General features: G+C 23.4%; 3 protein-coding genes across 3 annotated transcripts; 1 reads left to right on the top strand and 2 right to left on the bottom strand. All coding sequences in view use genetic code 6, as the record gives it.

Moving 5' to 3' along the window:
• The first annotated feature begins 37 nt into the window (after positions 1-37).
• Positions 38-4,987, top strand: TTHERM_00066800 (transmembrane protein, putative). The gene is made up of 6 exons (XM_001007719.2): positions 38-504; positions 592-1,927; positions 1,989-2,501; positions 2,639-2,807; positions 2,884-4,010; positions 4,135-4,987. The coding sequence occupies exons 1-6, from the start codon at positions 61-63 to the stop codon at positions 4,881-4,883; spliced, it is 4,338 nt and encodes a 1,445-aa protein (XP_001007719.2). The 5' UTR covers positions 38-60; the 3' UTR covers positions 4,884-4,987.
• Positions 4,988-5,937: 950 nt separating this feature from the next.
• TTHERM_00066810 (hypothetical protein) lies at positions 5,938-7,829 on the bottom strand (the record flags this gene model as incomplete). Its single annotated transcript, XM_001007720.1, has 2 exons — positions 5,938-6,927; positions 7,116-7,829. The coding sequence occupies 2 exons, from the start codon at positions 7,827-7,829 to the stop codon at positions 5,938-5,940; spliced, it is 1,704 nt and encodes a 567-aa protein (XP_001007720.1).
• Positions 7,830-9,083: 1,254 nt separating this feature from the next.
• TTHERM_00066830 (cytochrome b5-like heme/steroid-binding domain protein) lies at positions 9,084-12,275 on the bottom strand (the record flags this gene model as incomplete). The annotated part of the gene is made up of 6 exons (XM_001007721.1): positions 9,084-9,656; positions 9,721-10,424; positions 10,479-10,684; positions 10,745-10,824; positions 10,880-11,061; positions 11,423-12,275. The coding sequence occupies 6 exons, from the start codon at positions 12,273-12,275 to the stop codon at positions 9,084-9,086; spliced, it is 2,598 nt and encodes an 865-aa protein (XP_001007721.1).
• Between the last annotated feature and the right edge of the window lie 1,218 nt (positions 12,276-13,493).

The following is a 13,493-nucleotide window of genomic DNA, read 5'->3' as shown; positions in this document are numbered from 1 at the left end:
GATTATATATTGATAGGAGTGTGGTATGTGATTTCTAGTCTGTAAATTTAATATTTTTTGATGGCGATAACGTTCTTAAAATATGTGATTGAGATTAGTTAGAAAAACATTTTGTTTTAAGAAATTAAATTTGTGGAGTTAGCTTAGTTGCATTCAATTTTTATTGTTTTTACAGTGTAAGCAATTGATTTTAATTATTTATATAACTCAACAGATAAATACGCATTATTTTTAATATTGATTCCTTTAAATTTCAAGCTGACATCAATTCTATTAAGAAGAAAATATATCAAAATTCTTTCTGAATTGCCCTAAAATATTACAATAAATTTGGGGAATAGATCAAATTATGATTTAGATTATATTTTAAGAATTATTTATGATTTTTCTAAAATAAACTACGAAGACTACATCAACAACTCAAGTTCCATATAGGAATGCTACTTGAATTACATTCATAAAATAGGCTGCAAGCTAAAAGATAATGAATGTTTTTGCTAAAAAGTATTTCTATCTTATATTTATTAATAACTTTATTCAACATTTTTTAATATAGTTACTTTATTTATACTTAATTATTTTTATGTTTAGAAATTAGATCCTTTAGATACATTTTAAGAAAAGTAATAATAAAAACAACTATGTGAGCTGTTATCTTCTTATTACAGAACTAGCTATGCCTCTATTAAAAATAATTAATTTGATTAATTTGGATTACTCTACTTCATGATTGATATTTGCAAAAATATATAAACCTCAACAATATTAGCATATTAAATGTATAATCAGTATTCTACCACCTAAAATAAAAGGGATAGAGAGTCCTCTTTTAATCAATAAATATATTATTAATTTACTTTTAGGTATCTACCATAAAAATCATAGGAGCACTATATTTTTAATCTCACAAAAGCTTCGCAAAGCAAATAATCGGAAAATGTTTTAAATGAATAGATTGATAATATTGAAATTTACGAAAAGGAGTATTAATAACTTAATGATTAAACTCAAAAATTATAATTGATTTAATCTATAATCTATGAAGAAAAGGAAATGGATGTTTCACAAGAAATATTAAAATGCATAGTGAAGAAAAATGAGATGCTTAACTTTTTACTATACTCATAAACTATAGCTTTATCTTAATTATAATAAAAGCTAATGGATCTTAAATAAGTCTTAAATAAAGTAAATATATCGCTTAAATAATTGATAAATTTAAACCCCTTCAATATTCTACTTCCTTAATTAGTGGATGTAATGGAAACAGAGTTTTGTATTGACAGGAAACTCTTTAAATATCTTAAAAAAGCTAAAAAAATATTTTCAAAAAAAGATCATTCAAATTTAAAAATTAAGCAATATATTAAACAAACTATAGAACTAACTACATTAACCGATTCTTGCATTTTATTTTTATCTTTAATTGAAAAAAATCCATTCATAGTCAAAAAAGCAACATAAAATTATGCAGATTTATTAAATTGGACTGATCAAAAAACTTCACTTATAGGTTAAAGTATTAATATTTTAATGCCTCCTGTAATAGCCAGATATCATGATGAAGTTATTAACAAATATTTTTTTAAATCTCAAAACTACAAAGAAGTAAGTAAGACTTTAGATGTTATAGATTCTAGGCAATAAATAGGTATTGATGGATAAGGTTGGGCTGTGCCTTATTTAATTTAATATTAGCTCACTGTTTTATCTGATTCTGAAATAGGAATCTGCTCAAGGATAGAACGGTAGTACGAATATTCAGATTGCTTGATTGCAGATGCTCAAACTTTTGAAATTATTGCTATTTCAGAAAATTTGCAAATAAAGTTGCTTGAAGAAAATAATGGCTTAATTAGTATTAAAAATATCAAAATAAATAAAATTATTACAGAGTTAGAACAATTCTTGAACATGTTAGATAAAAGTAAATCTTATTATTATTATTACCTTGTAGGCTTTAATCAATTTTAAAAATAAATTAATAGATAATCTTGAATGTGGTTTACTAGAAGCCATTTTAACTAAGCCAAGTTATCAAACTGTTAGAAGATAAAGCCTTTTTAAAAAGACTTCATCAAAGGAAGTTAATATTAGCGAAGATTCTCAAAAATATATTCTCAAAGCCGATTGCATTTATAAAAAAAGTGCATTCAAAAGAATTATTTAATTAAAAGTTATTACCTTAAGGCTATTAAATAACATTTAAGAGAGTTAGGTTTTGACAAAAAAACGGTTATCATATTTCAATGATGAAAAAAAGGTCATATAGAATAATGCTATTACAACCGAAAATAGTTTTTTGAATATTATTTCAGGGTCTTAAATCAAATTGACGTAAAGCCCTGTATCAAGATTTGTTTAGTAGGAAGTCTAAGACGATGATTTATTCACTCTTTAATCTAAGAGATTTCAGTCATATTAAACAGATGCAGGGTTAAATGCAATCTATTCAAATCAGGATACTTTTATTAACTCAGATAGAGTATTTTCAAATAACAGTAATAATAAATTAATTATTTCTTATTAAATTAAAAATAAAAATAAATATTACACAATAAAAAATAAATAAGAAATCACAACAAACAGACTTAAAATTTTGTTAATTTTTAAATTTTTTAATAAATAAAAAATATAGATTTGATAAGGAAGCAAAGTGATGTTTTAAAAATTTAACAAATTATGAATTTTGAAAAAGCAGAAACTGAAGGTAAGCATAAAATGTCTGAGCATGATGAAGAAGAAAGAAATGCTAAATTTCACTAGAGCGAAACAAGATCAAGGCAAACTGAAATGACTTACAATAAGTAAATAAATAAATAATTAAATTTAGATAAATAAATTAATTTCTAAAAAAATAACTTTTATTTTGGTAAAAATTAGGTTTAAAATAATGGCTAAAAATATTCATTCTACAAATTAAATTTTAGGATTAAAATTGATAAATATTTTTGGGTATCTTTTTTTCATAGTAATTTTGATTCTATCGGTTGTCAACTATAATATACTTAATAATGCTTTTGTAGAATAATAAAATGAAGTACTGAATTTAGATTGGCCCTAACAAGTTTAAAATTCTTTGTAACAAGAAGTAGTTGACTTAACTTTTTAAAAATTAACTGCAGATTAATATTTTATTAATAATTTATATTAACCAAATGAAAATTCTGCTTTAATGCCAAGATTATAAGCTTAAATGAAAAATTAGCTTAAATTGCTAAAAAATTATATCTTGAAACACCTCCTGATAACTTATCCTACTTAAGATGTAGAGAATAAAATTCTTAGCTAAAGAGTTGATTACTAGTTTGAAACTAAAATAAACTAATATGTGAAAGTAGAAAGTACTTCAATATACAGGATAGAACACATAGTATATTTTATGTTAGAAAGTGTCTTTACAATCTAGACAAACAACAAATAATATATTCAATCAAATGATGCTTTGATAATAGATAATTTTGAAAATTTATAAGCATCTTACACAGATATTAAATATGCAATGGAAAATGCAATACAGTTAAAATTTTAACAATTATTAAACCATGCAAAAATTACTTTTTACACTATCCTTTGTTTTGCCATCATCTTTTTCATATTTTTTATAATCATTTATAGCTATATTTAAAATAAAAGGAATAGAATACTTAAAGGAATAAGTTTTTTTGGATAAAGTTCATTAATATAAATGATTGATCAAAATAAACAAAAGTAAAAAATTATAGAAGAAATATTAAATATTAGTAAAAATCCCAGTCATTTGGCACAATTTAAAAAATAAATAGAAACATTAAAATCAAACCAACTAAATTTATAAAAACAATAATTTGAGATTAATTAAAAACAAAATGTAAGAAGATCTAAGAAAATCATCAATCTTAAAAGATTTAGTATACTCCTAACACTCATTTGTTTGTTAAATCTTTCGTTAGTATAGCTCTATTCATTTGCAAGTTTCGTCACAGTTGAAAGTTTCTTAAATCTCCTGTCACAAGAGAGATCATTTTTAGGTATTTCTTTCATTCTTTCTTAAATTCTATTTGAAATTTTCTTAATTAATTTAATTCATAATAAATTATTTTTACTTTTAAATATTTTAATTTTAATAAATTAAATAAATAAATATATCAATAGATGTTATGTCTAGTGTGTAAGTTGCGATGAACAGAAGTGCAGGGTATACTCCAAAGTTACTACTATTAAAAATTCATTATCCTGAAGAGTTTTACTATTACTACAATAAATACAAAAAAGAAATAGCATAAAATATTTAGCTTAACTAGTAGCATTACGATTAATATTTATAATAATAGTATGTAAAGAGAAATAACCAAACTTTATTTATGTACTACATAGATGGACTTTATAAATACGATGCTTGCAACATGACTTAACAATTTGCTACTTATGTTACTGGTGGTGGATTTAATTTAACAGACTGTAACTTAGTAATCAATAAAATATTTTCTCAAGGGATAATACAAGGAATAACATTTTTTTATGAATATTTGTAATAATAATTTGATCTTATAGCTCTATAAGATCTCTCTCAATTCATGAGCTTAGAAAAAAATTTAATAAATTCATTTACATTTTACTAATAGAATTAGTTCAGGTTAAACCTTCAATAGATTTTCTCAGCATCAAAGAAATTTGTTAGATACTAAATATAGGGAGACTATGCATATATGATTAGCTCAAACTACTTTTATTTCGTTTTATAGATGGTTATAATTTGCACAATATTTATATTCATATGGATAACATTTTTTACCTACTTCAAAAAACAGTATATCCTTACAAAGCAAACATTAGATGTCTTTGATTTGTATTCTTTGGCTAATAACAAAAAATTATATAGCTAATTTTATAAAATTAAATGATTTATGATTCTATAAATATAAGATGTATAATTTATATTAACGTAATTCTTATAAGGAATTTTTCAATATTGCAATTTATTTATTATTAAACTCAAGTACAAGCAATTAAAAATAATTAGAAAAATAAAAGTTATTTTACTAAATTAGCTCACTTCTATACATAAAATTAGGTTTCATATTTTTATTTTTTATATAGTGTATATTTTGTTATAGTAAAATGCCATTTCAATTTAAAGTAAGCGAAATTTTATGTTTTGATTTAATTAAGATAATTTACAAGTATTTACTTACTTAATTTCATTCATAAGTAAATGAAATATTAATAAATTTGAAATTAATACAAATTTTGAATATTCATTAGTATAGCCTATCCAAAATTAAAAAGGCATTAAATTCATAAAAAATATGGTGTTAGTTTTAACTTATAAATATACTTATTAATTTTTTTTTTTAATGCTCAAAATCTTCAAATTATAAGCTAATATTAGATGTTTTAGATTTATATTCATTTGCAAATAACTAAAGACTGTACAAATAATTTTAAATTAATAAGAATATAAAAATATTAAATTTAAATTTAAAATTGTTAATAATATTTGTTAATTTAATTCAAACAAAACTCAAAATAAATCGAAATAATTAATTTCAAAAAAGTTTAGTTACAATATGAAATCATGCCAATCTCCACAGTTATCTTTTAGCAGAAAAACTAAATAAATTATTTCAAATGTTATTTTTTTTTATTATTCACCAAGAAGAAAAAGAGATGAATAAAAATACAGAAATATTTGTATTGAATAAATGCTATATATAATAAATAAAAACATAAATTTGAGAGAAAAATTAAAAATGGATTTTTAATATTGAGTATTCTAATTACTATAAATAAAAAGTAATATCCAAATGTCTGCTTAATTAATGCTGCTTTCTTGAATAAATATAATTCTTTAAATGTACAGCTTATCATACTATGAAGTACTAAGAGAAATTCTTTATTTTAGCATAAAATCAAATCATATTATATTATATAAATAGTATAAAGTATTTTTATCTTTCACATATATCCACCAGTAGAATCTGTATTGTAATCTGTTGAAGTATTGTCCTCTACCTGCTTCATATCAATTTATAACTACTCTGACTCAGCTTTCTCTTATATGACTATCCATTCTTTTTTCTTAATTTCACTCTTTAATTCTCTTAAAGATCCTTCCTTTTAAACTAATTTTTTCCTCAAGCCATCTAAAGCGCCATCTATTCTCATTCTTTCATCATACAATTTTTATTTCTCTTACTTAAGCTGTATAATTTATTAATCTTTTGATTATTATTTACGTTCTAAATCTTTCATCATGTCTTCACGCTGAAGCAGTAAGCTACCTCTTTCACTATCTAATTACTTTTTAGTTTTTGCTAGACCTAACTATGTTTTTTATATTTCTTAATCTATTTTATCTAATTACTGCTATTTATCAGCCTCTCCTGCTTAAGTAAAATCAGTAGCCAAAGCTTATTTAAGCTCATTTCTTTTCTTTTTTAGGTTTTCAATCTTTCTATTCATCTCATTTTGATAGTCTTAAGTATGTTATGTTACCAGATCTATCTTCTTTTAAATTTCTGAAAGTTCATCCTTTAATTACTCAACTTCATCTCTACCACTTGGAGTGTTACCGCTCTATAACTTTTCTAATTCATATTTTATGTAAGATTCTTTTTCTTTTATTTCCTTTAGGCGATTATCATGCTTAAGTATTTCCATTTATAACTATTCTAATCCATCTTTTTGCTCTTACAATTGTCTATTTAAGCGAGCAAGTTCATCCTCAATTTTTCTAATGTTCATATTTTTGTCCTCAAGAAGAATTCTTCTTTCATAATTTTTATTCCATTAATCTAAATTATTCATGTTAACAGGAGCATTTTTACGCTTGACTTCTTCTTGTGCCATTTTCATCATTTGATTGACTTCTCCAAGAATGTGATTCTGATTATCTTTTGACACTGCTTCAATAATGTCAAAATTTTTCTTGATATTTTCTGATACCTATTAAAGAAATAAATTAATTTATTATTATATTTTTAAATAAAATATAAAAAATAACAAAATAATTATTTTATTTTATGCTATAATTTTTGTATATTTTTTTTTCTATCCATCTTTTATTGACGTAAAACTTACAAAATTTAATATAAATTTATTTTTCTCTTAAAAATACTTTGTTTAATATTTACCTGTCTTATACATTCATCTTTAACAGCTAAGGCATTATCGATATCGTCTTTCCAATACAGGTTGATAATTAAATCCCATTCTGGTTTTGTCAAGTCTTAGATATTCTTTCCTTCTATTTCCTGCAGGTAAGAGAGATTAAAATCGCGTGAAAATCCTAATATATTTCTAAATCTACTTATAAGAGCAACTTATTATTCCATCAAGAAAGCATAGAATTCTTCTCTAATTTTTTAGAATCTGTTTTCTATTTGGTTAACTAGCTATTCTTCAACTGAATTTTCACTCAATTAATTAAGATTAACTTCTTTGTGTCTTAAGGAACATTTTTCAACAAATTCTTAGATGGAAATTAGTTTAGCTGGATGAGTTGCATGATAAATAATACAGTGACCACATAAGAGTCTATCTAAATCATTGCATTCTGGCTAAACGCAGACACGAATAATCTTTTCACTTTAATGCTTTGGCTTTGTGCAATAAGGTATATTTCTGAGACTTAAAAAATAGTTCCCATTTCCACTTGTAGCCAAATGGTTATGGTTGCTTGCACTATGTTATCTTGAAGTATAATTAGTTTGCTTATCAGTATTGTAAAATTGATTATTTCCGTTCAAGCTGTTGATTGAGTTATTACTTAAAACGCTTCCATTATATTTGTTATAGTATCCATTACTAGTATTTCTCAAGTTTAAGGATGGTGAACGCAAGCTCATTATTCAAATTTATCTAATTAAAAAATTAATGGATCTTATCTATTTATTTATATATTTGTTTTAAAATTAAGCAAATTTATCAAAGACTTTTTGTTATCCTTTATTAATTTATTATTTAATTTGCGAATCACTAATTTTTAATAATAATATTTGTTCACCTATTAATTTATTCATTCATTCCTAAAATATGTAATATGATTAACTCTCTCCCAAACTGTTAAATTTATTAATTTTTAAGATTGAAATACAGTTTACTTTTTTATTGGTATTTATTATTCATTCTATCTCTTTTTAATACTAAATTGTTTAGAGATTATTTCAATTATTTGTAAATTTTTTGCATAAATAATTATCACCGCTTGCTCTTTATCTATTTATTTATCTGTTTATCATTAAATAAAGCATATTTAATATTTGGAAATGCTTTATTATATTTATCTCAATATTATTTATTTCAACCAATAATTTTTTCTAATCAAGTATATCTTTTATATTAATTTAATATATATAAGACTATCTTTTTAGCCATTCGTCAATTCATTTATCTTACATTAAAAATAGTGCACACACTAAAAAATTTAATTTTTATCAATAAATTTAAATTGTATTTTTTAATTTTTTTAAATTTTTAAAATATTGATTTTTAAAATTATTTTTGGTATAAAATGGAAATTCAAATATTTTCTTTAAAAGAAATCGTTTAGTGTTAATGGTATTTTTTAATAATTTTTTTTCATAAAAATTTACAAGAGGATTTAAAAACATTAAAGTCGATTATGAACATGTGGTTAAGATTATACTTTTCAAGTTCGCCGCTTTAGCTCAGTGGTTAGAGCATTCGCCTAGTAAGCGAAAGGTCGGCGGTTCAATCCCGCCAAGTGGCTCTTTTTCTTTTTTTTCATTACAAATAGAAACAAATTAAATTTTTTATTTGTTTTCTATGAAAAAGTATTAATATTTATTACATGAATGAATGATAAAGATAAAAACAAAAAAACAAAGTAGAAAGAAGAAGATATTTATTTAAATTGATTTGATTTTCACAATTTATTGGAAAATGAATACAAAATTTAAAATACATTTTAATACAAAAATAGAAATTAAAGAGGAAGTTTTAAAATTTAATAGTTTTTAGTATAATTTTTAAGTGGAGATTAATAATTTTAGAATAAGATTTGAGTTTAATTATTGCATTTTTAATATACTTTTTTTAATATTATCATAAAAAATGAAGCTAGTAGAACTTTAATTAGCTCAGACAAGCATGATATCCATTTCTTCATAACCAAGATCTACCAGACCGTTGTATACTGATTTATTGAGAATAGGAGGACCACAGATAAAGACTCTTTTTGTTTATTTGAGATTAGCATTTGTATAAATAAATTCTTTGCTAAATTATTGAGAAGTAGTTTCTAAGTAACTAAACTTTTATAATTCCTCAGGGTTCTTTGAAACTTTGACTATGCAGCTAAATAACTAAAGATTGTTTTCTTTTTCGAATCTCATCATTTAGTTTAATAACTCAACTGCTCCAAAACTCTAAGAAACACTCATGAAGGATGCGAAGACTTTGATTTTTAGGTTTGGATTGATATTATTTTCATAATCTTCGTTTTCAATATTAATTTATTGAGAGAGAGTATTCTCATGATTAATAAAACTGTTTGACTTGAGGAAAGAGTTTCCATCTAAAGTTTTAAAGCTTTTGTAAATCATGTACTTAAATAAATAATCAAGTAAATCGTAGAAGGGTAAAACGCCAGTTCCTCCGCAAATAAATAGATGTTCTCCTTCACTTTTTGCGCTCAATTCTAAGCCACGACTCTAATTATTATTTAAAATATTTATTTAATATAAGCTCAAAGATTTATATAAAAAATTTTATTACATAAGGTCCACGAATGTAGTAAGCATCTTAGGTATTTTCATGTAAGTGCTAAGAAAATCCTTTATCAGAAGGATACTTTTTGATGACCATTGGGAATAAATTGTCTTCCTTAAGTTCATTCAACTTTTCATGATTTAAACTAACAGAATTTTTAGTAACTTAATCACCAAAGTTTTAATTGTAATTTTATAGAAGTTGTTTTCTAAGCTCAACATGGTAATTGCTGAAAGAGAGAACATTTGTATATTAACGAGTATGCTTTGAATAATTGCTGTCATTTATGACAAAGTGACGACCTAACCACTCCAATCCTTAGAAAACCTTTTACACTTTTATTTTGGCATCTTTACCAATAAAAAAGAAGACAGAAGTATCGTTATCAAGCTTTTAAATTTAAGCAACTCTCCATAAATTGTTAGACTCTTCAGATTACTTGGGAAGGAAGAGGTCAATGTTTTCTATTTCTCCAATGTAATACTGTTCAAGCATGTCATAGGCATATTTCGAGTGCTCGTAACCTGCCATATTGCTTGTTTCTAAACCAAAAGCTCCATACATAAATCTACCAATTTCTCTTCCTTTCATTTTTTTGATAATAAAATTACCACCAGGATGATACATGTTCTTGATATCATAAATTCCATTATCAAAAATAACCAAAAGGGTCTTATCGTATTAGTTAACAATTTCTTTTGTTAAGCATTCTATTTAAATAATATTGAATTAATAATTTAATTAATAAGTTTAATTATTCTTACAATTATCATTCATTTTAAGCACTATATCTTTAATTTTCTCTTCCTTGGAAATCAAAGAGAGTTTCTTATCTTCTATATCCTTTATCATCTTTTATTTAGGATCAATAAAGAGTATTTTCTTAAAAAGTCTTGGGTAAAATATAAAGAATGCTTCTAGAGTGATTCTCAGACCAATTAAAAGTGAAAAAACAATGATGCAGACATTACTATAATTTTAAAAAATTATATTTTAATTAAAAATTTTTAAAATCTAAGAGATTATTTACGCTGTGTATTCGTCTTAGATAACTTTGAAGCCTGTAACATTGCCAGCCTTGCCAAACAAGTAAAGAATATAGCCAAATACCTAATATATAATAGGATAAAATTAATTATTAAAATATTTATAAACTTTTTATTACTTAATGATAAAGCTTAAAATATTAAGATCCCTTTCCACCAGTTTTATTTTTAATGAGCATCAAATAAAGTATATAGCCGCCAACTAAATGAGTAATCATGACAATCATGAAAATGAAGCCCATCAAGAAATGGAAGACGACCAAATCATCTAATTGATCAAATCTATTGAAAAGCTGAGGGTCTAATTTATTTTTAAATTTTGTTAAATTAATAATTTTAATTAGCTTTTGTAAGTTTTAAGTAATTAATCACAAATCCCATCAGAAAATTTTCTCAAAAGATAATTATAGATTTTTTTTATTTAATTTTTTCTAGATTTATCCAAGCAAAAAAACAAACTAAATTAAAATCTATCTAATTTAAAACTAAAAAAAAATATCTTATAATGGAAATTTTCTGCTTGTTTGCTTATTAAACTTTCTTTATTTCATTTGTTCTAGAAATATATACTAGGTTGGTAAATTTGCAAGTATATTTTCTTTATTTTTATTCAATTAATTTGTATGCAAAAAAGGAAATGAGGAATTTTATTAAAAAATTACTTTTAATCAGAGTCCACATTTCAACTGTTAAAGTTGAAGCGCATACAAGCAACATCAGGTAACCGTGAACATGCATGTAATATTTTTTAGTTTTGAAAAATCTAGCTGCGCAATTAGCAATATCAATAACAATACCCCACATTGTAAAGTTTACCCAAAAGTGAATTTTTTGGTAAAGTTCAATAGGCCATTGCATAAGCCCCATGCCATTATACCCATTTTCAAAAGGGAACTATACAGCACCTTATTAAAGAGCTTTAGAAGTAAAATATTATTCACTAGTCCAAAAATATTTAATCCAGACTACTTCACCTTAAGTATAAATTCTATCATATTAATCATTAGTATTAAGGTCTCTCTTAAAAAGGAATTCATTAGTGTATTCATCTTAAGCTCCATCAGGTGTGTCCATAGCAAGATTTTTTTTAGATGCTTTAAATCTAATTAATTTGCCATTTTGCTTTGAATTTACTTTAGACATGAGAGTTTCGATATTGTTTTTTCCTCCTAAGATCTCATCATTTACTTGGATGCTACCTTCCAAATATGAATCTTGAATGGATTATTTTCCGTCTGGAGAAGAAAGAAGTTCAATTAGATCTCTATCTTGTCCTTCAGGTGCACCCTCATCTGAAGTTATTTAAAAGAAAAATGACCCGTCAAATTTGTATTACATTCTAATAGTGATATCAGTTTCTGTAAATATCCAGCACATTCTAATCATGCCCCATTCCATTATCAAGCATGAATCATCAAGATTATAAATTTTTTCAGGTTCTTAACTAGGGTGTAAGGGTTCTTAGCAACTAAGTAATGAAAGGGAAATAATAATTATTAGGAAAATATACTTCATTGCCAATAATTGAAATTTTTTTAAATAATCGAATTCACTTAGAGTGAGTGAGTGATTGATTTTTTTTATTTTAGAGTTTTGAAATGGTATGTGATAATTTAAAAATTTATTAATTACAAATTTTAGGGATGCTTATAAATAAATTTTAAATAAAATATCAAATATCTTTTTTTTTTAGAGTACTATCTAAGTAATAGTTTAAAAAATTAGTTTGGAACGATTACTCTTGTAAACGATCGTAAATTATCAGTAAATTTTAACACATGATAAAGTAATATAAAACAAGAAATATCACGTTAAAAATTCTTAAATTAGAATATGAATATTGATATTGTATCAAAAAATCAAACAATTTTTTGAAAATAGTTTGTAAGATCTCGTTTTTATGCAATAAAACATTATTTCTTTTTCCATTTTTAGTATGTAAAGTGATTTATGTGATTGATAAATTAAAAAAATTGTAATTGTTCAGAAATAATCAGAATATAAAGGTAAGCAAGCAAGCATGACTTTTCAAAAGAAAAAATCATTAAAGTAAAAAACAAATATGTTTGGCTTAATAAATTGGAATTTATTTTATTCTTTCTTATTGCAACCTATTAAATAATATATATAATCAAATATTTTTTCTAAATAATCTTATAAATAAATCTAATTGAATATCAAATAAATTTTCTATTCTTAAAATGAGCAAAACATAATTTGAAAGCCCACAAAAATTTAAAAGCAAATCAGATAAGATTAAAAGATTATAAAATATCAAATCTAAATATTTACCACAATTAATATGAATATTGCTTTGTATTTATATTATTTGAACAAAATAATAAATAAGCTTACTCTCTATCTGTAAATTTTGTCAAATTTAGATCTTTCTTTTTACTTTCTAACCTCACTTTTAAATTTGTTTTGTATTAAATTTAATTAATAAACTTTGTAATATCTATAAAATTAAGTAATTTATTTACATCATGAATTTTTAAAAGAAATTAGTAAAAAATACTTTATTTAATCTATCATAAATCTATTTTTTATTTTTTTCACAAACTAAAAATAAATTTGTGAGTTTTTTTGTTTTTTAAAAGCTGTTTTTTTATCAATTTTATCTTCTAAAACTCAAAAATTTTATAAAATTAACAAAATATTTTAAAATAAACAAAAATTATTATTTTATTTCCAAAATACATATTAGAAACTGTTGTATTAAAAACATTCAAA

The sequence above is a fragment of the Tetrahymena thermophila genome (genome assembly GCF_000189635.1).
Source record: "Tetrahymena thermophila SB210 genomic scaffold scf_8254811, whole genome shotgun sequence".
Classification (NCBI taxonomy): Eukaryota; Ciliophora; class Oligohymenophorea; order Hymenostomatida; family Tetrahymenidae; genus Tetrahymena; species Tetrahymena thermophila.
Note: the sequence above shows the minus strand (reverse complement) of the source record. Positions and strands in the feature narration are given on the sequence as shown.